The following is a 24,126-nucleotide window of genomic DNA, read 5'->3' as shown; positions in this document are numbered from 1 at the left end:
GTTACATTTGCTGAGTATTCTTGTAATTAGATTACTGGCAAATGCCTTTTTTTTCTCATCTATATCCTCAAATTGTTCCAAACCATTATTCATATACATCTGCTTAATGCTGTTTAGGAATTTCTCTTTAATTTTACTTGTATCTTACTATCAAATGCTTATTGTATTGATTTACTGAGGTAACAAGCTACTTTTACCCTTTAGTTAGATTTATAATTTTTATAAGATTTTTTTTAGATTACCTTTGCTTTCTTAAAATGAAGTAAATAAAATTGCCGTTGTATGCTTTTAAAAATTTTTATTGTTTTTGTTTCAGGATGTTAGGATGAGTAGGGATTTCTTTAAAATTTTTTTTTTAACTTAATACTTGCTTTCGAATAGAGATTTGTAAGCACAAATTCTGTTAATTTTAGAAAGAATTGATCTTTCTTACTAGTTATTTTTTCTTTAGCTGATAGCAGTGAAGAAACATCTAAGATCATTTTTTTCCTCATGTAACTATTAAACATATTTTTTTTTTGAAAAGGAAAATAATTTTATTCCTTTTTATTCCCTGAATGATATCTCAAAACATTCCAGAGAGAGAAACTGGTGGATTGCAGGACTAGAAAAGAATTGATTTTGATTTTGTTTGTTCACTTGTTTTTTATGTTGATTTTAAAAAAGCAATTTCTTGATTCAAAATAATTAATTAGAATGTGCACATTTCTGAGTTAGTTGAAAATAGTCATTTCTTTTTTTTTTTTCATGTAGAGTTAGAAATATGCTACTGCTTCTGCTTGAATCAAATGATTGTACTCTGGAGAGTAATTAAATATGCTTGAAAGATGGAATTATAATTGAGGCTCTGGATATTTTAAAATAAACATTTTGATTAGCAATGTATTATTTATTGTGAGGAATTTGAAAATTTTTCTTTTGGAATATGTCTAAATTGACACTTATGATGGCCTTTAGGCTTTTTGATAGCTTTCCTGCTCCATTTTCTAAATATTTTGAAACTCCTTTTATTTTTATTTTAAAAAATGTACTCAGTGTGTGCATCTGTGTTATGCATGTTGGAAGCAGTTAGCATGCATGTTATGCTATATCAACGTAATTGTTTTTATCGGGAAACCTGTAAAGTTTGAGCTGCTAACATGATTATGTTTGTCTTTTTTAAAAACAAGCTTTGTTCTTTTAAGAGAATCTGGTTTGCATGTATCTGGTGTGTTTTTGTATATGTTTATTTTTATTTTACATAGGGAGAACCTAAGGAAGTAGTTAAACCTGTGCCCATTACATCTCCTGCTGTGTCCAAAGTCACTTCCACAGCCAACATGGCCTACAATAAGGCACCACGGCCCTTTGGTTCTGTGTCTTCACCAAAAGTCACATCCATCCCATCACCATCGTCTGCCTTCACCCCAGCCTATGCCACCACTTCATCACATGCTTCCCCTCCACCCGTGGCTGCTGTCACTTCTCCCCCATTCGCTTCATCTGGACTGCATGCTAATGCCAATCTTAGTGCTGACCAGCGTTCACCTGCACTGAGCGCTGGTAAACCTGCAGTTAATGTCCCACGGCAGCCCACAGTCACCAGCGTGTGTTCCGAGACTGCTCAGGAGCTAGCGGAGGGACAGAGAAGAGGATCCCAGGGTGACAGTAAACAGCAAAATGGGTAGGTGGCCAAGGGTGCTTTCTGCTCTTATCAAAACTCTTTCAGGCAATTTCCAGGAAACAATCTAAATCCCCTCAAAATCTGCTGTTCTTTGAAAAAAGGGAGATGAGGTTTTATTTGCTTTGTTAGCATGTAGCTTTATATTATACACATACTGCACTTTCTGCAAGGCAATGATAGGTTAATCAAAACCTAATTATGCATTTTGACATGTTATGAACCGTGTAACATACTGTAACTCTTTTTGTCCAAGTCCTGGCACAGCATTGAGCAGCTGGCACTTATAATGCAAGGCAAATCTTACATCTTTCTTCCTCAAAATTTCCATTCCTTTATTAGTCACCAAAAGTTTCAACAGTGGTTGCATTTCTATCAGTTTATCAGCTTATGTATCACATCCTAAGCAGAGAGGAAATGAGTTTGTAAGAAACTTTTTCCCCCCTAGGAATTAAGTCTTAGAAAGATAGAAATCAAAGTTTTGACTCATGTCTGTGCCTGATGCATTAGCTTAGGTTAAAATGCAAGCGTTGTTCTTTTCAGGTAAACTCATGCTAGAATTGAGTCTTTAAAAGCAAACAGTAATGACAAAACAATAATGTCCAGGGATGCATGAAAAACTTTAGAAGCAAATTAGTAGGTATTTTCATTGTAAAGATTTTTCTAAAACGAATGGATTTAAATGAATAGGCACTAAATATATAATGTCAAGTGTTTTTAAAAATCTATTTCTTATAATTTTTCCCTTTTGAAGTTTGTTTTCAACAGTCTTTATTTATAGATGGTCATTTTGTTCGTTGAATTCATTGATCAGACTTTAAGCCAATAATTTATTTGATCAGATTTATTGTGGCAAAAATTTACTTTAAAAGGAAAACAAAGGGAAATAATCTCCATGCCTGATTGGTTTTACCAATGCCAGTTCCCAGGAAAATATAATTAAAATAATTGTGTGGATAGGTTCTTTCTGAGATAATCCCTTCCGAATGGTAATTCATGTAATGAAGGGACTGTGCTTTGGGTAGCACTGCCACCATGGCAACCGTGGGGCTTTGAGAGAGAGGTGGCAGGGTTCCAGGCTGCTGCTGAAAGAGCAGGAGGAGGTCTGAAGGAACAGCTACCGGGCCCTGCATGTGGTTCTGTGGTTGTGGGTGGCTTTTTAAAAAGTTTTGATGTGTATATTGCAGAAAATTAGTGTCCTTCTAAGAAAGTTATTCTTTCATGTGAGGAAGAAGAATAGTATGTAGTGTTGAGGTGTGTTTGGTTGTCTGTTTGTTTTAAGACTATAGAGTCATCAAAGTACATATTCTGAAAAGACAGATGCTCCCTTTCAAATGCTAGCCCCTCAGAAAACTAAAAGCAGAAATTTACTACCTTTATTAAATTCCAGGTTCACTAGGAAAAAGTCCATTGAAGGAAGTGTTTGAACTAAAATCTTTTCTCCTTATTAACACATCTTGAAATTTTATATGAAAGTCTTCCTAAGGGAAAATTGTAGAGTTAAAAGCAAATTGAGGTTATGGTAAAGTACTACTTTTAAAGTATATGAAAATACCAAGTTTTATATTTTGTGGTTTATAAGTATAGCTTTGATGATCAAACTTGAAGTGATTGAAAGCGTATCATTTCAAACCGAAACTGTAGGCAGTGGTATAGTTACAGGACCTTCATGGTGGCTTCTTAGTCCATCGTCATGTGATTACTGAGCACAGGCCTGGTGCCCAGCACTGTGCAGGAGTCAGGAGAAAAGGGATCATTATGCATTTTGCATCTTTAACAGCCATCATTGGCAAATGGATGTGTTTAAAAATAGCTTGATTTCAAATGTTGTCCAGATGTTAGGGCAATGAAAATTTGATTATTCTGAAAACAAATGTGGTGTCTGAAATTCTAAAACAAATTTGCAGTGCCCTTTCTCTTACTACATGTAATTAAAGAAACAAAAAATAGATCACACACTTGTCCATGATGTGTCATTTTGAAGGGTAGATGTTTTATGATATTTGCATTTCCTGTATCAGGTGCCAGACAGTTTGTTTTTAAATTACTGTCAGACATTTTACTAATTATGTGATTATTAAATTTTCCATATTTTTATGTTACAAGAGATTTGCAACAAAACATTTTCAAAGTTGAGAATTGTTACTTTCTTTTTATTTAAAAGATAATATGTACCATTAATAAAAAATTTAAGAGTTTAGAAGGATGTAAAGCTCAATACATGTTATCTTTTTTCCTCAAAACAAGAGGTCTTAGTTCTTAAGTGATTTAAAGTAACTAGTGCCCTAGCCAGTTTGGCTCAGTGAATAGAGCATTGGCCTGCAGACCAAAGGGTCCTGGGGTCGATTCTGGTCAAGGGCGGATGCCCAGTTTGTGGGCTTGATCCTTAGTAGGGGGTGTGCAGGAGGCCGCTGACCCGTGATTCTCTCTCATCATGGATGTTTCTCTCTCTCTCTCCCTTCCTCTCTGAAATCAATAAAAAAATTAAGAAAAAAAAATATATATTTATAAAATAGTTACTTTGCCAATTTGATAGACATCTCATCCAAATTTATATAGGATAAGTAAACATAAGGTACAAACAAGTGCTTATTAATTATGTACCATAACTGAGAAATAGTTATTCATCCTATCTAATATGAAATCTATGATTATGTTGATAGTTTCAGAATATTTTTTAATATGATGCCAGCATTCCTGTTTCTTATAAATAATAATGAACAAGGCACTTGAAGAAGTTTTTAATTTTTCTTTAACATATAAAAATTATTGGTCTTGGCTTGCTACTTTTTTTTTTTTTTTTTTTTTTTTTTTTTTTTTACCATTCTCTGTACTCAGAGCAAAATGGGACTTATATTCCAAACTGGAAGATAAGCTGTTTTGCATCAAGTAGTGTAAGTGATTTACCTTTCCCCCTTCCATATGCCCTTGCATTATAATGGCCACTGCTTTCAAGGTAAGTCTTTCATGTATCCTTATTAATTTCAATTTCTTTGGACTATAATTTTTCCTAACAGTTCCTATGTGGTATTTTGAAGAACCTGGCCTTGGGAGATACGACATTTAATGATATAGTAGTAATGTTTTTAAATACTTTTCTTTTTGCAGAAAACACACGTGACAAAGTTAGTATCTACATTACTGGAGAGGAAATATGGTGATTTATATATGAGTAAACAGCATGAATGCCCGATTTTTGCAAAATTAAGTTAAATTTTGCAAAACAGCTATAATTTAGAATAACCACATTTAGTCTTTTTAGTGAGTTTGGTTTGCATTGCTATGTGGTGGTGAATTGTTTTATAGTAATAAATATTAGTGTTTGACTTTTGTTTTAAAATATATGTGGGGTGTGCTGTGTAGTGGCTAAAAAAAGTAATGCTTTGGGGAATTGAATGTATATCAGTCTAGACTACTAGAAGACAAAGTAAAGGTAAGAGAGAAAGCAGAAAACATATACCACTAGTATTGGTATATGTAAGATTGAGTTGATTTCCAAATTCATATAACAAAACAAGTATTTTCCAGGTAAAGTCTCTAAGAACATTTTTGATTTTTCAAACAATGAGGCTGAAAGATTTAAATCTGTATATGTGCAGTTATGTGTCCTTGGATGATAGAAAGTCTATACACCTTTTAAATTAGTTAAGATAAATAATTATCAATTTATTAAATGTCACAGGTAGTTGGCATAGACATTGGAAATCACTGTAGTATAACTTAAAAACCTTGCTGTTGTTTGTTGGTATTGACAGTAAACTGCCTGTGATTGCTAACTTTAAAATAGGTTACAATCATATTAGGTTAGAATTTAAAATAATTTTGTGTTAAGCTTTAATGTTCTGAGTTGTGCTGAAATTTCTTTATCATTACTCTAAGAGAGTAGAATTGGGAGTATGGAATATCTTAGCTACACTCAAGAATTAACTGCTGAATTATTAGAGCAACTATGTTCCAGTGTGGCTTTGGTCTTGCTAACTGAATAGTTTCACATTACATACACAAGAAATATTGCACACCAATGTGCTGGTGAAAAATCCCCAAACCCTGATTTACTGTTTGTCTATTTAAAGTTAAATTCTTATGCACAAAGACTTTGATTAGTTACTAGATTCCAATGAAACAGTTTGACTTTAAAGGGGGAGAAAATGGGACTTGGAAAATGAAATTTAAGCACTTAGGTTAAATATGTATTTAAGATTCAGACTCAGATGAATTTATTATGTGTTACTGTGCATTGTGCTAGGTGTTTCTAAATGCATTAATGTGATTTAATTCTCATTTAAACTGAATGCTGAGAAGTCACTCAAATTTCTCAAATCTGGTAGCTTGTAAGTGATAGAGCTAAGATTGGAACCTACTTCTTTTGAAGTCAAATTTTGGTATATCTTATTCTATATCACCTGTTTGTGAACTGGGCTTATTTCTGTTACTTTGAATTCATATTTGTTTTTAATGGTTATAGACGTGAAGCTAAATTGAGTGAATTGAGGCTATATGAGTACATAACATGCATAAACTCCAGTTGGGTTTGCTATTAGTTTTTAATAATGAGCATTGGAGGTATATAACCCAAGAACACATCTGTATTTGTATAGTTTCAGAGTACCTTCAAATAAATATGTTAAACATATGCCCTTCAACGAGACTAAGGGAGAGAGAAATTGCAGTCCATTTCACTGTCGAGGAAAAAGGGGCTTCTTTCTGTAGATTGCAGCTTGCCCAGGGCAGAGGGGAAGTGGGCAGCACAGGCAGGGCAAAAAGCCAAGTCATCTCACTGCCACAATGGTACTGTGGTGTATGATGGGCTGTTCTACTTGGGCAAACTTTCTAAAATGCATGAAAATACTTGGCATATTCAAGTTGGCATTAATGTTGAAAAACAATCTGCTCCTCACCATACTATAGAACATTCTCTCCAACTTCCTGTTGACATACAACTGTTTCCCAAAACTTTGTAATTTCCCTACTACTTAAAACAGCAAGGCAGAGGAGGGAATGCTTTGCACTTGGGCTAGAGAAGAGTAAATATTGATAAACTGTTGAGATAAACTTACTCCTACATCCTACCCCATTCAGTGAAACTCAGCCTCTCTTGAACTTATAAAACTGACTTTGACATTTGGGGATATAGGCACATTCACAGTCTTAATATTAAAACTGGTAGGAAGTTATTCTCACTATGTTTATAATGAATTATTAGTTACTCTGACTAAAACTCTATTGTGGAACGATTGGTTAAACTGTGTGTAAAAAAGCTAGAGTTTATACTTTATCTTCTCTGTCCTTAACGTAATAAGAATATATAGTTGACCTTCGCACAACATGGGTGTGAACTGTACAGATTCACTTATATGCAGATTTTTTTTCTGTAAATACACAGTCGACTCTCCTTATTCTTATTTTTGGTAAACACAGATACGGAAGGATGACTGCATGTATTTTTCCATGCATTTTATATAAGGAACTTGAACACCTGAGGGTTTGGGTATCCCAAGGGGTCCTGGAACCAGTCCCTGGAGGATACCAGGGAACAACACAATTTTGGAGGACTCAAAAATTATATTTGGATTTTCAACTGCTGTGGGGGTGGGGTGGGGTGGGGAGGGTGGATGATCAGCACAGCTAACTTTCACATTGTTCAAGGGTTATATTTTTTAAATGATTCTGTTAACTAATAGGCTATGTGAGTGAATTATGTTTTGAGGTTTTCCCTCTTTAGATCTTATTAATCTAGGTCCTTTACTATATAATATCAGACACACCTTTCTGGGTAAATAAGGTAGTTGGTAAGACAGAACTGGAGTTTCTGAAATTCAGTTCTAAACTCCCTGGGATTTGCTTGTGTTTGAGAGTAGTAACAGTGGTAGACAGGGGAGAGTTTGAAAATTGAATACTAATGCCCATTATTTTTGACCCGTGCTTTCTGTATTTTTCACCATAATTACCACATTAAAAAAGTTAAGAAAATTTTCAAATAGTGCATAATTCCTAATTCAGGATAATTTATGTGTGATTACAGTTGCTATTTCTATTATATGGGCTAGAGAAGAGTAAATATACTACTACATATATTATGTAAAAATGTTTTTCTCCTAATCTCTCTGATTTAAAAATTATTCTAAAACAATTTGATTTCACATCTTACATCTAATAATTGTTTTATTCTGTGCTTTTTGTTAGGAACATAATAGGAATTTGGATTCATACTGAAATGAAACTTATAAAAACCTAGAAAAGTTTAAAAAATAATGGATCTTTCTCTCTTGGTATTAGTAGCTTGAGACTTGAGTTAGCAATGATATATAAAGTATTTTTTAGTGTTTTGGGAAACAAACAAAAACGCAGATAAGACTGTTGTCCCAATAATTGTAACAAAGTTTTGACTAACATTTGCTCATTTTTATTTGTCTGTGCTTACGTGGTTATTTTGAAGCATGATGCTTGTGTAACATCTTCATATAAATTCATTGTTTTGAATTCTGTTATTTCATTTTTTCCTTTTCTTCTTTTTCTGGCCTCATCTTTGTCGATTTTACATCATCCTGGGAACATCAATGTCTTCTCTACTCTTTCACATTTGTGTGTGTGTGTGTTATTTCTCTTTCAGTAACCCCGGCACCGTGTAAGTACCTAATCAGTGGTTCCTTTCGTCATTTTCATCATTGTCTCTGTAACTTTCCATCTTGCTTTCAACTTAACATCAGCAAATTTTGATAATATCTTCTCATTATAAGAATTTTCAAATATGTTAAGGAGCCCAGGAACGTTTTTCATGCTAGAGAACTTCATATGAATCAGGGGTATGTGTACAGCACCCACATTTAAGTTAACCCTTAGGAAGATAAATAAATATCATACACTATGTATATTGTGAGAGTTGTAGTTCAGCCTCTCCATTTAGTGTTTTGTGTGTGTGTGTGTGTTTTAAAAAAGATTTGAATAAACTTGCTGATTTTTAATGCCTGTATTTTGAAAAAAATTGCTCTTGCTAGTTAAATTTTTAAGTACTTAAAAAAAATCATTGAGATTATTCTCTTTTCTAATCATAGTAATCAGAGTCTAGAGTTTGAAAGCTCGAAGAAAAAAAACCTAAATGAATTCATATCTTTTAACACAAGACCTTTGCTGTGGTGAATGTCACAGAGGATCACAAGTGAATCACAGCTAAAAGCATTCTTAAATGGTGTCATTTTACAATTCGTGGTGTCTTAATTTTACACTCTTGTTTTATATTTTTATAGAAAAAAACCTTTTATAAACTATACAGTAGTCTTATACCTGAAATTGCTGCCATTTAAGCATAAACTGCAGTCACTAATTACAGAGAAATTTAAAGCTATAAGTTTAATATTAAAATAAAGTTATTCAGGTAATTGCATAAGTTTAAGTATTGTCTGCTTAGGAATTTCTATCTGCCAAAGACTGTTGTTATGAAGTTATCTATGCCTATTATTTTTTTAATTTTTAAAAATTTTGTCTTATAAAAAGGATTTGGTTTTGTTCAATATTAGTAAAAGGTGTTTTAGAGATTTCACTTCTGGTATATTTAAAACTTATAAATTTTAGTAGGTATTACTAATTTTGTAGATAAATACTTTTGATGCTATTCATTGTATATGAAGATGATCCATAGTTTTAGAGCATGCATAACTAATAATTATTTTGGTAATAATAAGAGAAAACAATATGAAATAATTACTGTTAGGCACTGTGGAAAACACTTTACATACATTATTTATTCCTTAAAACAACCCATCAAGATAGATGTAGTCCCCATTTCTTAGATGGGAAAAATCTAGATTTGGGGAAATTAAATGACTTGCATTAAACACACGCTGAGTGGAGGATATAGTACCTGAGCTTTTATCTTCCTCATTCTAAAGCCAGTGTTAATGTTAATTCTATCATGTTCTTTGATGGACAAAAACACTTCTAGTGTACGGTCACAGTTTTGATAAGGTCCCTAGGGCAGTGGTCAGCAAACTCATGAGTCAACAGAGCCAAAAATCAACAGCACAGCTATTGAAATTTCTTTTGAGAGTCAGTTTTTTAAAATTTAAACTTCTAATGCCACTTCTTCAAAATAGACTTGCCCAGGCCATGGTATTTTGTGGAAGAGCCACGCTCAAGGAGCCAAAGAGCCGCATGTGGCTCTTGAGCTTCTCAGTTTGCTGACCACAGCCTTAGGGTAAAGTGGTAAAGTATACTTTGTAAGTTCCCCAGTATTTATGCTTTATTAAGAGAAAAATGAATGTTCTTAGCAAACTGTGTAGTTTATAGATTCCTTACACATTTATTATTTCATATAATCCTCAGAACAATATGACTTTGTATGTGATATTCTTATCTTATATATATATGAAAACAGTGAGTCCTAGTGAGATTGACTTGTCTAAAATCCCACCTCTGAAAAATCATAGAGCCAAGATTTATATGTGGGTCCTTTGATAAATATTTCATTGGTTTATCATATACCATAGCTCTTCTTTACTATGCTGATTCTGCACAGTCTTGTTAGGGATGAGAGATATCTATCTGTGCACATGAATGAGAAAATGACACCAAATTGTGTTTGGAATTGCTGGTTTAGCCTGTACTAAACTTCTTTCCTGGGTCTAATGAAGACATGGTCATTTACTTTTGTGAAAGCTAATACATTTTAGCAGCATATCAGTGTTTAGCAGTGGTTCTGAATGTAGTACATATCTATATTTTGTTAGGCAATAGATGAACAACATAAGTACATAATTTTAAATTGTTCTATTTTTACTTCTGTGGGTATTTAGATTTCTCTTTGTTTCCTTCTTTTCTTAATCTTCTCTTTTCCTTTTCATGTTGGAACTCTCTCTTCTGCTGCCTTCTTCTGTCACTTAAAAAGGAAAACCCCACCTAAACGGTAACCTTCCTGTTGAATAGTTGCTTATACTATTGATATTATATTAGCATATATGTGCCTTTTTTCTATTTAAAAAATTCCATCTACTTTATTTTAGAAGGGTGCTCTTAAAAAAATTGAAGCTGTGTATGCTTGCAAAAGCAAAATATACAAAAGGAACACTAAGGATTAATGTATGCATTATAAATAATTTGGCAGAGAATATTTATCCTTAATATAATTATAAAATTTTCATTCATTTTTTTTCTACCTAATCCTAGCCCACCGAGAAAACACATTGTGGAGCGTAACACAGAGTTTTATCACATACCTACTCATAGCGATGCCAGCAAGAAGAGACTGATTGAGGATACCGAAGACTGGCACCCGAGGACAGGCACCACTCAGTCTCGCTCCTTCCGAATCCTGGCCCAGATCACTGGGACTGAAAATCGTAAGTGAATACCGAGGATTCTCATAGATGAATGTTCTTTCCCATAGAGAAGTAGCATTTAGACAGATAAACAGTTATTAGGAAATAGTAGTTTTCTTGAGGCAGTTTGCTTTTAAATTATGCCTTACATAACATGGCTATTGTAAATAAGAAATCAGCTCAGGAGAGTTTCATTGAAAAGTGCAAAAGTATCAGTAATAGTAGTACTGATTATAGTCTATGACCAGGTGATAAGATGATATAGAATTGTTGTTGTTTTTTTTTTTTTAGTTTTTTTTTTAGTGGCTCTGTTCAACTTGACCATTTGTTATTGACTGGTGCATGTAATTGCTTGAATCAGCAATTTTCAGCCCTTTTCATCTGATGACACACATTAACTAGTAAAATTCTGTGGTACACCAAAAGTATGTTTTTTGCTGATCTGACAAAAATAATAGGTATAATTTTGATTCATTTACACCTGATGGCTGTTTATTGTGTTGGCTGTTGTCATTTTTTTTTTAAATTTGACAATCTAAGGGAAAAAAGGTCAGTGCCCCTGATCCAAATAGTCAGGTATTTCATGTTTTAAAAATTGTTGTGGCACACCAGTTGAAGATCACTGGCTTAAGTGATTTTAAAGTTTAAAAACAAACTAATATTGGATATCGCTTATTATATTTCAGTGAAAGAAGCTGAAACTGATAATACAAAGAAGGCAAAGTAAGTTGTCCGTTTTTGTTGTTGTTGTTGTTGTTGTTGTGTGTGTGTGTGTGTTTTTTTTGTATATTGAATGAATGGTTTCCTTTCATGAATGGTTTCAGTTTGTCATTTGCATTTGCAAGTATAATGGTATGGCATTTTGTTTTTGCAACCAGAAGCTAAGCATTTAACTGTGGTGCCTTTTGTGGAACTTAAATGTACAACTTACAGATTTCATAATTAATAGATATTGTCTGGATTTTATGTCTAAAGTTTCTTCTCTTTAGCATTGAAAGCATTGAAATAAGTAGGCGGAAAGGTGTGTTTGGAGTGTTTTGTGTGTTTTTTTTAACATTGTAGTCTATGAATGAATTCATGTGATCTTGCAGTCACTTTATTTTGGGATAAAAATGGAAGTTCTCAAGAGGGCTCTGATAGTTAATTTTTGTATTTAAAAAATGCTCTCTACCCTTAAAATCTTTTGCTCTTAATTAACACAGCTTTGTGAAATTAAGCTTTAGAAGGCATGTTTTCTGCATGATGATCGTAGTGTAGAAACTTTTTCTTGCTCTTTCTTATGACTCTTCTATCACTTTTCTTTTTTTCTTTTTTCTTCTCTTCTATTTCCACAGGGAAAAGATACCCCTTCACGTGTTTAGTCCCAAATACACAAAATTACGTGACTGGCACCATGAAGTTTCAGCACGTGCTCTTAACGTACAGTGATTTATGAGCTTTGCCCCCTCAAGCAGCCAGCACATACCTTTTCATTCACTTTTTCTTTTCTCCAACTCAGAACAAAATCTGTATTAAATTTGCCATAAGAAAACAATAGGACCTTTTCTATACTTTTCTAACCATTTCCTGCTGTTGTGAAAATGAGGAGGATGAACATGTATTGTGCTAGTCGGTAGCTCACAGATGTTAAACCAATTAACATTAAAGGACTAGAGCTGTTTAGTGGATTTACTGTTATCAGAGTAGTAACCTTGGGAAAAGAATTATTTTCGTAAGGTGAATTGGGTTAGTCATTTGAAGCAGAGGTGGGTGAGCAAATAATGTCCTTTGTCTAATTTGGAAAATAGCTCCTTATGGTACTACCTTTCCTAAGATTATTTTTAAGTTCATTATTACATGATGTTCAGAGTGGGTTGTGAATTAAAACAAGAAGACTTTATTAGAATAGATTTCACTATAGACTTGGGTATCTTTTAGAGCAGTTAATTATAATATAGGATGGCTACATGAAGAGGAGGAAGCCAAGATTTGGCTCCCCAAAAAAGGAAAGGAGAGATTTCTGCCCCTGTTTGCAGTGGGGAAAAATACACTGTTTGTTTGGTTTGGTTAATTTAAAATGTCATATTTTCTACCATAGGAAATATTTCTAAGCTGGTGGATATAATTAGGATATAGACAACTTCTAGGCATTAACTAGTAAGTGATAGAAAATATAGCTTTGCTTTGTTTCTAAATCAGAGGAGTAAACATAAAATGGATTGAAATATGAGTGATTTTTTCTGAGATATCTGAGAAACATTTCACTTAGTGATATAAACTATTGTGTGTTGCCGCTATTCCTAGTAAGCTCTGTTTTTTTGTTTTGTTTTGTTTTTTAATATATTCAAACTAAATATCTGACCAGAAATGCTTTCTGTCTTGTAATATAATGTATAATATTATTAGGTCTAAATGCAATACTAAATGCATTTTGAAGTTTGGAAAAGTATTGTAATAAAGTTGCTTTTAACTTAGCTTTGTACCTTGTTTTCTGTTTCCTTGAAGCTGATAATAATGTAGCCAAGATTTGTTAATAATGTTACTTGGGTAAAATAAAGAATTATCATGACATGTCATTTGGGAACCCTTTTAAATTCTTTGAGTGTACTAAAAGGTGAGTGTAGAGTACAATAAAGGCCCTTATTTAACTCGCCCTCCCCCCCCAATTGTTACATTATTTAGCATATTTTAAGTATCATAGACGATGGCACAACCTAGAATTACTCTGTGTGGAAATGATTACTGAAGGATCTTGCCGTAATTCAAGGTTGTATTTTAATTTGTCCATGTTACTTTAATATTACCATTGACTAGGACAACTGCCTGATAATTTAGAGAAACTACATTAATTTCAGTTAGTGATTGATTACTATCTAAAATTTGGCCTGCTCAATGCATTTAAAAAATAACTATAGGCCGAAGCAGGTTTGGCTCAGTGGTAGAGTGTCAGTCTGAAAGGTCCCAGGTTCGATTCCGGTCAAGGGCATGTGCATTGGTTGCGGGCACATCCCCGGTAGGGAGTGTGCAAGAGGCAGCTGGTTGATGTTTCTCTCACATCGACATTTCTAGCTCTCTGTCTCTCTTCCTTCCTCTCTGTAAAAAAAATCAATAAAATATATTTAAAAAATAAAATAATAATAGTATTTATCTATGCTCATTTCTTCTCTACTTCATAAGATAATAAAATGTCTTTCTTTTACTGATTCAGTTCTTCTTCATATACTGTGGTGATTTTATTATCCTGATATCAGTCCCATTTATGACTGAGTTTCTGGTTTCTATAAGAAATAAGGTATAGGTTTTCCTATACTTAATAATGCCTTATTGATCTCAAAAATGACATTTGAAAGAAGATAGAATCAAATCTCATTAAATTCTCATGAAAATTAATTGTGTGAGTAGAGTGAACATAGTACTTTCCATTAAGAACCAAACTTCTAGAATAACTACAGAATTGATAGAAAGAACTATTAGGAGAGTTTTTAGGTAAATAAGAGAATGTTTCCTTTATTCAAGAGAAGAGAATTGTGTATAGAACTGTATTACTTGAAATTGGTGCAGATGAAAATAAGAATTTAATACCTTGTCCAGCTGAAAATTAAGTATTTTCTATGTTGCATTAAAAATATAAACTTAGATAAATGGAATGGTCTGTATTTGAATTTTAGGGTAAATGTTTAGCCAAGATCACAAAGGATATTCCTCTTGACCCTGTCAGAGGTTAAATTCCGAAACTCAATTAATCTTCTGGGACATATTATATTCCTAGCTTAGACACTAGCCACCAATTATAAAAGCTTCTTGCAAAAATATTATTGTAAGTCTAGTGGCCTAATTTATACCTTGTTTTTGTTTGTCTCTCTTGTACAGATTTTCTTTATCATAGGCTTGTTGTTTAATGTAAAATTGGGAAGTTAGTCTTAAGAATTTTCAACATTTTTTTCCTTAAAAAAAATTTAACAGTCAGAATATGGAATGTTTCCCACACATTAGTTTTGTTACCTCAAAAAATACATTATTGGGGGAAAGGGGCAATGATAAGATATGTGCACATATAATAATTTAATTAAAAAAAAAAAAAGAAACCTTCAGAGAAAACATTAAAAAAAAATCATTATTGCCCTAACAAGTTTGGTTCAGTAGATAGAGTGTCGGCCTTCGGATTCAAGGGTCCCAGGTTCGATTCCAGTCAAGGGCATGGTTGCGGGCACATCCCCAGTAGGGAGTGTGCAGGAGGCAGCTGATTGATGTTTCTCTCTCATTGATGTTTCTAATTCTCTATCCTTCTCCCTTCCTCTCTGTAAAAAAAAAAAAAAAAAAGAAAAAAATCAATAAAATATAATTTTTAAAAATACATTATTTGTGGAAACAAACATATTCTTTTTTGGCAACATTATGACTTTTAAGAAGATTCAGATTAAAAATATTTAAGCTTAAGAAAATATTACTATTAAAATAGTAGCAGTCCTTTTTTAAATTCAAATTTATTCAGAAATATAGAATGATTTCCTCTAGACAAATAATTTTACAATTGTATTTCTGATGTGTATTTAAAATTCTATAAATCATAAACATTCATTGTCTGCATTCATTTCCTTACATGAGTAATTATTAAATATTTAAATACCAAGCACTGGTATGTGTCCAGGATTCAATAGTGAATAATAGATAAAAATATGAACAAGATAATATGAGATAATTGTCTACAATTTTAGGCTCTACAGCAGTGGTTCTCAACCTGTGAGAACCCCTAGCAGGGTCGCCTAAGACCTTTGGAAAACACAGATATTTACATTACAATTCATCACAGTAGCAAAATTACAGTTATGAAGTAGCAATGAAAATAATTTTATGGCGGGATCACCACAACATGAGGAACTGTATTAAAGGGTCATGGCATTAGAAAGGTTGAGAACCACTGTTCTAGATCCAGCGCTTTTCTTTCTTTTCCTTTCCCTGTTGATCTTACGGGCACTTAATAAGCACCTCCATGCTGACCTCAGTCCTGATGTTTGCTTTCTGGGGAACCTGATCTGCAGCAGAATCATAACCTTTTAGGTGCACCTTGGGGCCTGGGTTACACGGGTTCTCTTCAGTGTGGTTCTTGTCTTCATCTTCTCATCATTCACTCCGCCTTGGTCACCTGTCCCTTCTCCTTAAATCTTCAACTCAGATCGCAAACACCACTTAGGGACATAATTAAGTGAAAGAGATGATACCAGGTAAGTCAGCCTGAAAGTTGTATGGAAGTCAAAAGGAAAACATATTTGTTGACTGCATCGGAAGTATCCTGGAGTAATGAGTATGTAAAGGTATTTAGAAATAGAGTCAGGGCTTTAGGAATGAGTCAGTGAAATGGGAAGCTTTAAAATAGAACATTAGGGTTCACTCTGAGTAAATGTAATGAACACTTGTAACTGGAAGGCAGCACTGAATAAAATATTACGATTTTGTATGTTATAATTTTCCATATGCAGCATTTTAGAATCAAATGTATTAGTCATTTATTTGTCACTTAAAACATTTCATTTGATCATCTCTGCTGTTTACATTCTTTAAATTTTACCTCTAGTTCTCTGGGAAGCGATGCTGGTGCTGTGTAGCCTTTGAGAACATGTAGATAACACAGACACGATGAGGCCAGGAGAGTGCTCCTGAGGGACTGGGGGTGCTAAATGTAATGCTCCGAATCAGCCAACAGATGCGAGCATCATGCTGCTCCAAATGCCAGGGCGTGCCACTGAGAACGGCACTGAGTGCGAGTGCTTCCTCTTCCAGAGGTTTCCTTGTTCCTTCCTAAAATGCCAACCACGCACTGTTACCCACAGTGCACCACCCTCAGCAGTAGAAATCTTTTTACTTCTGAAGTTACATACTATATTATTGTCATCCTTTTTTGGCACCTCCTTTTCTAATTTGTATTATGGATATTTGTGTAATAGTATAAACTGGGAGGAAAAGGCATTCTAATAGGCATGGTATTTCTTCCTGGATGCAACTGGAGTTATGTAAGTAAAGTTCTGTACATTGAATATATAATTCCATGTATATAAATGGAAATTTATTAGAAATGTATATATAAATACTAGGGGCCCGGTGCACAGAATTCATGCACTGGTGTGTGTGTGTGTGTGTGTGTGTGTGTGTGTGTGTGTGTGTATGTGGGGGGGGGTGCCCTCAGCCTGGCCTGTTGCCCACTCGTGGTCCAGGAGCCCTCAGGAGATGTTCTACTGACAGCTTAGGCCCATTCCTTGCAGGCATCCTCAGCGCTGCCATGGAGGTGGGAGAGGCTCCCACCACTGCCGCTGCGCTTGCCAGCCATGAGCCCACCTTCTGACCGAGCGGCACTCCCCCTGTGGGAGCGCACTGACCACCAGGGGCAGCTCCTGCATTGAGCATCTGCCCCAAGGTGGTCAGTGTGCATCATAGCAACCGGTCCTTCCACCATTCAGTCAATTTGCATGTTAGCCTTTTATTATATAGGATAATATACAAATATATACAAATTCAATTTGAAAATGGGTATTAGGACTGTAAGATTAATTTCTGGTGAACTGCTTCTTAAATTAGAAATGTACTTTATAAGCTCAGGCTGCCATAACAAGACACCACAGATTTGGTGGCTTAAACAACAGAAATTCATTTTCTCAGAGTTCTAAAAGGTAGAAGTCCAAGATTAAGATGTTAGCAGAAGTGCTATGTGAGGCCTGTCTGGCTTGCAGATGGCCACCTTCTCTCGCCGTGTCCTCGTGTGGCCTTTCCTCTGTGCACACAGCAGAGCTCTGGTGTCTGCCTTTTTGACAAGGACAGCAGCCTTACTGGGTCAGAGGCCTCCCGCTGTGACCTCAGTTACCTTTAGTTACCTCCTTTGAGGCTCTCTCTCAACATACTGTCACGTTGGGGTTAGGCTTAGGTCTATATATCGATAAATAAGTATATGGTAGTAATTTTATTTGGCAAAAATGTATATTATGACGAAAACATACTTTTTATCAGTCTTTTAAATCTTGTTTAAGAAGTGATAGATTCTACATATATTGTGAAAAAAAATGATAGGTTTTGATTTTTTTATATGATTAAGAATTAATACTAGTGTATGATATAGATTTGCAGTTTTCAAAGATTTAAAATACTTACAAGGGGAAAGTGACTGCCTATCCTTTCAGCAGGAAAATGGTTTTAATCTAGTCGCCACTTAATATTACACAAAACTGAAACAGTTATGGGGGAAAAATATCCTCTTACAGGCTGCCCCATAGCACTAGATGATGCCCTCATTATTTCTAGCTGAAGGCTGTCAGAACAGATCTTAAGTAACTTCTTGAACAGAAACTACATAAACATTTCTAAACATACTCTTTGAACAGTACGTTTTTAAAAATTAGTGGCTTGTTCACAAATATCATACAACCAGCATAAAAGAGGTTAATGAAGAGACAGTTTGCTGACCTATGCCATGTCTTTGTTATTGCTTTGTTTCACAAATGCACTGGACTCTTGCTGCATACCCTTATTAAGATTCATGACATTTGATTAAATAACCTAAAACTACTATCCTTTATAAGCTATGCAAAGAAATCACAAATCATTCCCTAGTCTCATATTTTCATGAGATGAGAATTTAACAATTGAATTTGTCCCAAAACAAAAAACACCTGTCCTTCCACAGAATAGTCTAATTTTATTTTATTTTTTTGTTAATGCTCACCTGAGGATATTTTTCCATTGATTTTTAGACAGAGTAGAATAGAGGGGGAGAGACACAGAGAGAGAAACATTAATGTATGAGAGACACATGGTTGCCTCCCCCTCATGCTTTGACCAGAGCCAGATCAAGCCTGCCACCGAGGTATGTGCCTTTGGCTGGAATCGAACTCGGGACCTTTTAGTCCATGGGCCAATGTTCTATCCACTGAGCCAAACTGTCCAGGGTGCTTAGTCTTATTTTTAAAAATAAAAATAAAACAATATTAGCCAAATAGAATCTCTTATCTGATATTATAAAGCAAAGTACTTTCACCAACCTGGAAAAAAGACCACAAGACAAAATAAAAATGGGTATATAATTAAGTAATAATTTTGTCTATTGTAAAATGTGGAATATTTGTAATTTACCTCCTTTCATTTTTTTTTCTGGTGGATTACACTATGCCAATGCTGGTTTTGTGACTATCATGGAGAGGTCGCCATCTATTGAACATAAATAATTACTACACTTCCTTATGAGAATAGTACTTTACAATTATTGAAGCAAGAAACATAGTTCCTATTTACCATATACAGTATATTTTCACACAGAGTTGTTTAATTCTCTGCTTAATTATGGAAATACTCATGTACATTTCTCAAATTACACTGGAAATACTACCACATAAAGATTTTTTCACAAAAATCTGTGTTTGTAATATGTAAGAATTGGCTTTCATAGTCCAGAATATGCACTAAGTTTCTTAGAAGTTTTATCAGACCAGCAACACTTCTTTTATAAGTGTTGTTTGGATAAATTCTGTCCACTTTACCTCTAGAGAGATAACACAACAAAATTATTTTATTGAATTAAACCAGAAAATAAAAAAAAACACCTTCTTGACTAGAACTCAATATTGAAGACACCTCCTGAAGTTTACTTTTTTAAATTAAAAAAGAAAATCATAACTTAAAGTGAATTAGGAGCACTGATATTAGGCAATTTCTACCATGATGGAAGGCTTAATTTTCTACTTTTTGCCACTATTCAATTTTACTACTTCAACCACATTGAAAGTTTCAGAAACCCAGGTTTTTCTACCTTTATGTTATGTGAAAATGTGTTATAATAATGTTAAGATTATTATAAAAGAAAATTAAAATTATATTACATAATATAGTATAAAACCTATGACAGGTATGTATATTTTGGCATCTTTATTTTTCTTAGTCAAATTGAAGAACTACTTTCAAATTAAATTAATCTTAAAAGCATCCTCAACTGTCCATGTCTCCTCTTTTGTGTTTCTCCATTTTAATATCTATTAACAACTATTTGCTGGGTGCCTCTTCTATGTCCAACTTTATTGATGGGTGTTCATTTCCCAGATGCAACTAATTAATTACTCCTGAAATGTCTGTATTTATTTCTTTAACCAGAAGACTGTGTTAAAGCTAGGATGACACTTCTGCAATTTTTGAGTTAGTGGAACACATTTATTTTGTGTTAACATACTTTAATTTTTGAGAGAGAGATTAACATACTTTAATTTTTTAATTTTTATTTTTTAATATATTTTTACTGATTTCAAGAGGAAGGGAGGAGAGAGAGAGAGAGAGAGAGAGAGAGAGAGAGAGAGAGAGAGAGAAACATCAATGAAGAGAGAGAATCTAGTTACCATTTAATATTACACATTAATATTACTAAACATACTCCTGCACGTCCCTTACTGGGGATTGAGCCCGTAACCTGGGCATGTGCCTTTGACCAGAATCAAATTCGAGACCACGGGCCGATGCTCTGTCCACTGAGCCAAACCAGCCAGGTCCTTTAATTTTTTATCCCAATATCCTAAATAGTTCATCAGAAAAAAAATGTTTGAGAATATTTCTGAAAGATTTTAATGGCGTCAAGTAGTTGTATATCACTACTTAGATAATGGATGAATTTGAGGTTTTCATACAAAGAAGCAACACTTTTACACTCAAACAGTGCATTTGCCTAGAGCACTGGAGTCTAACATCTCATTAAAATCAGCAAATCTCTTAGCAGGGATATTGAAGTAATTCCACATGAATGTTAGAAAATGTACACCCACACATACAAAAACAAACAAACTACACACACATTTAAATGTGGAAAGTAAAACAACCAGATAATGTTAATCTGGGAAATAAAAAGTAATACACTGAAGTGGTGATGTCCAGGGTTGTTATGAAATTAGTAAGTGTTCATTGTGAAAAATGTAACTAAGCAAATAAAAATCACCCCAAATGGGAAAGACTTTGCTTTATTTACATTCTGGAGGGAATTGAAGCCCCAGTAAAAAGTGTTTTGAAATGAACTCTCTGTAGTCTGTTTTTCGCAATGATTTAGACTCTAAATCAGAGAAGGGGCCAAAATCTAAAATCCAGCCTAAATCGCGGGCCGAATGGTTTACTGAACAGTCATAAACTGTCATTGTGATGGAAACGCAGCGGAGTGCAGTGATGACAGTGCGGTGCGGGCCACACTGCAAGGCCTGGCGGGACGGATTTGGCCCGCGGGCCTTGTGTTTGACACATGTGATTTAGAGAATTTACAAGTGGGATTTGCTAAGTAACAGTATGTGCATTAAAAAAAAAAAAAAAACAAACAAAAAATCCCCAAACAAACAATCCTGGAGAATGGGAAAGAAAATAGAAGACTGGGAACAGGTAAATATAGTACTGATTTTCAAAGAAAAAAAAAAAAGGTTAACTTTTAAAACTATAATTTGAACTTGAACCTGGAAAAAAGTTTAGAAGGCATTCTTAGAAGCACGGCTAGGGAGCACTAAGAACAGAAGGCAGACTGGTCAATACCTAAAATTAAGTCCTCAGAAATAAATGATTTCCAACTTCATTAACCCATTTTGGATAGATTGGGGAAGTGCTAATTTTAACAAGTAACCAAAGAAAGACTCAAGTTTAATTGAATTTAAAAATGAAATGAGGCTAATGACTGTCAGGTGTAGATTCCTATCAGGTTGAGGAAATGTAACCAAAGGATATTGTTTAAAGGTTCAGTCGGTGACTTGGATGAGGAGCCCTGCCGCTCACTGCCTATATTTGTGGGTATCCTGAAGCAGGAAGGAATAGCAATTATGTTCCATAACCAGCATATTGGAAGCCTAAGTCAGTGGACCAGATCTAGTTTTTTAAAAACAGAGAAAGTGAAAGAAAGGAAAATAAAAGTTTGATATGGTTATATACAGTTTGTATCAAATCATTCTAACTTTCGTGGGACAGGAGGGGGGGGGGAAGATATAGTTAGCAAATACAACTTTTTTTTTAAATTATGGATTTTAGAAGAAAAACCCAATATGAGTTAGTTGTGTGATAAGGCTCCTAAAATTATAAGGCAAGCCATAGTTCTATCCCACACTAGAACTAGGAAAATCTCATCTGGCACATATGTTTAATCCTTGGCATTAACCTCTGACAATTACATAAGTAATTCCAATAAAATAAACTGAAAAATCATGGAATAATTAAGCTGTCTCTGGTCAGAGAAGTTATATGAGTAATTGGTTTTAGCTGTTTATATGGGCTAGCTCCTGGCCCTAAATTCATAGCCATGTCTTCTTCTTCTCCAAACATTCTCCTTTTATCTCAGGCCTCATAGACTAGCAGTGGTCTCTGTGCATGTTTATTACATATAAATATATTATACATAATAGACAAATCCAATAATTGCCTTGGAGGTTGTGTTGAGGGATTCAGATTATTGTTCCAATTAAATAGGAAGCCAAGTATAGGATTTTAATCATGAGAGTAACATCTGGTGTATGTTTTTAAAAGGTCACTCTTAAAAATTGATTGTAAGGGAGAAATAATGAAAGCAGGAGAGTAGTTCTATGTATTCCCTTAGGTCAGGCAAGAAAGGATAGTGGGTTAGGCTGTGGAGGTACTAATGGAGATGTAGAGAATTGGATGGGTTTGTATTTTGCAAGAGTGTGGAAATATCAGGGGTTGTGGGGTAGATAATGGGGTATTGCTGAGTCAGCGAATTTGGTAAGAATCCAGTCAATAAAATTGGTAAGAGTCAATTCATTATAGTAAAAAAGCTAATAGAATCAAGAGGTAGAGTAACAAGTGAGGAAAAAAGAGAAGGTTCTCCAATCCAGATTTTAGACATGCCATACTTGTTGATAAGATAGTAAAGATTATGAATTCTGGAGTTCAGGGCTGAGGTATTGTAGAATTAAGATAACCTAGGAATTATGGTTGAGGTGAAGAAGTCAAAGAATTTAGCAGTCAGTGATTCAACGTGATAACGTTAAAGTCAGCAAGACAGATGATTGGAATTGAGTAAAGAGAAAGGCAGTGAGCTGGGGGCTAAAGCAAATAGGTGAGGTAGAGGCAAGAAAATGCACATTAGCTAGTGAGTTGGATAGTCTGATGACGGAAGCCTCAATGGAATTAGGATTTTAGAGTCAAAGATGACTCAGTAATTAGAAACAGTAATGAGGGGGAGCTTGAATCACCTCCAGGTTTATAAACGTGTGTGATGTGGGAAAAGGGAATCTCTGAAAGGAATTGCAAGGAAGATATAGAATGATAAAGGGCTTTTGAGGGCTGAGAAGAATGCGATATTGATCAGATTAGGAAATGCACAAAACAGTAAAAAAATTAGAGTCCAGGAATGATAGGCGACTCAAGGGGTTTGCATCTCTGGTTGTGGCAGGGAAGCAGGATGGGAACTATGATGGGCTTGGCCTCATGGTCCGTTTGAAGAAAGTGGGCACTGGACTGTAAGCTCCATGAGGGCAGGGAATTAAAGTAGACATAGAGTATGTGAGAATGCCTAGTATGAAGTGGCAGTTCAACTACTGTATTTTTCGGACCATAAGACGCACTTTTTCCCCCCCAGAAGTGGGGGGGGGGGGGGGAAGTCCCTGCGTCTTATGGTCCAAATATAGCCTACACATATACTTTAAAAAAAAAGTTTTTTTACTTGCCCGGCTTTGTGTGGTCTCTGTGTGCTTGCCCGGCTCTAAAATGGTTCTAAATGCTGCTGTTTACTTTACAGGGTTGATTACATGTGTTTATGACTGTGATGTTGGGTTTTAATGCACATAAAATATTTTAGGACACTATTTGTTTCAGAATCTTTTTTTCTTCATTTCCCTTCTCTAAAAACTGGTGCGTCTCATGGTCCGGAGTGCCTTATGGTCCGAAAAATACGGTAATATTGTCGAATGAATCAGTGAATGCAGGGTTTGACTGAACGGCAGAACTCAGGATAGATGACCCAAAATATTCAGTTAAAGAGTACGGATGTGGCCCTTGGCTTTTGTTCTTTAACATTGTCTGGATACTCAGCTGCTGCGTGAGGTGCTATGGTGGCTCTTTTAAGACACCTGGACTCACAGTGGCATTCAGACAGATACATTTATATTTTCAAATAGGTAACAGATTGACTCAACATTGTTTATTGAATAATGCATCCTTTTATTCTGAATCTGA

At 34.6% G+C, this 24,126-nt stretch overlaps 1 protein-coding gene across 12 annotated transcripts in view; it reads left to right on the top strand.

The window, feature by feature from the left end:
• PDLIM5 (PDZ and LIM domain 5) overlaps positions 1-24,126 on the top strand; it is a 197,633-nt gene that overhangs the window by 116,385 nt on the left and 57,122 nt on the right. For 4 of the 12 annotated variants that reach the window (XM_045570702.1, XM_036411278.2, XM_036411287.2 and 1 more), the window contains 5 exons: positions 1,245-1,663; positions 8,271-8,285; positions 10,542-10,559; positions 10,820-10,992; positions 11,658-11,694. In XM_045570702.1, coding sequence (XP_045426658.1) covers positions 1,245-1,663; positions 8,271-8,285; positions 10,542-10,559; positions 10,820-10,992; positions 11,658-11,694 — 662 coding nt within the window. Of the gene's footprint in view, positions 1-1,244; positions 1,664-4,768; positions 4,786-8,270; positions 8,286-10,541; positions 10,560-10,819; positions 10,993-11,657; positions 11,695-12,305; positions 13,425-24,126 lie in introns of those variants that run through there. The other 8 variants (XM_036411375.2, XM_036411311.2, XM_036411348.2 and 5 more) reach the window with 8 other exon arrangements.

Source organism: Pipistrellus kuhlii, unplaced genomic scaffold, assembly GCF_014108245.1.
Source record: "Pipistrellus kuhlii isolate mPipKuh1 unplaced genomic scaffold, mPipKuh1.p scaffold_m20_p_1, whole genome shotgun sequence".
NCBI lineage: Eukaryota > Metazoa > Chordata > Mammalia > Chiroptera > Vespertilionidae > Pipistrellus > Pipistrellus kuhlii.
Note: the sequence above shows the minus strand (reverse complement) of the source record. Positions and strands in the feature narration are given on the sequence as shown.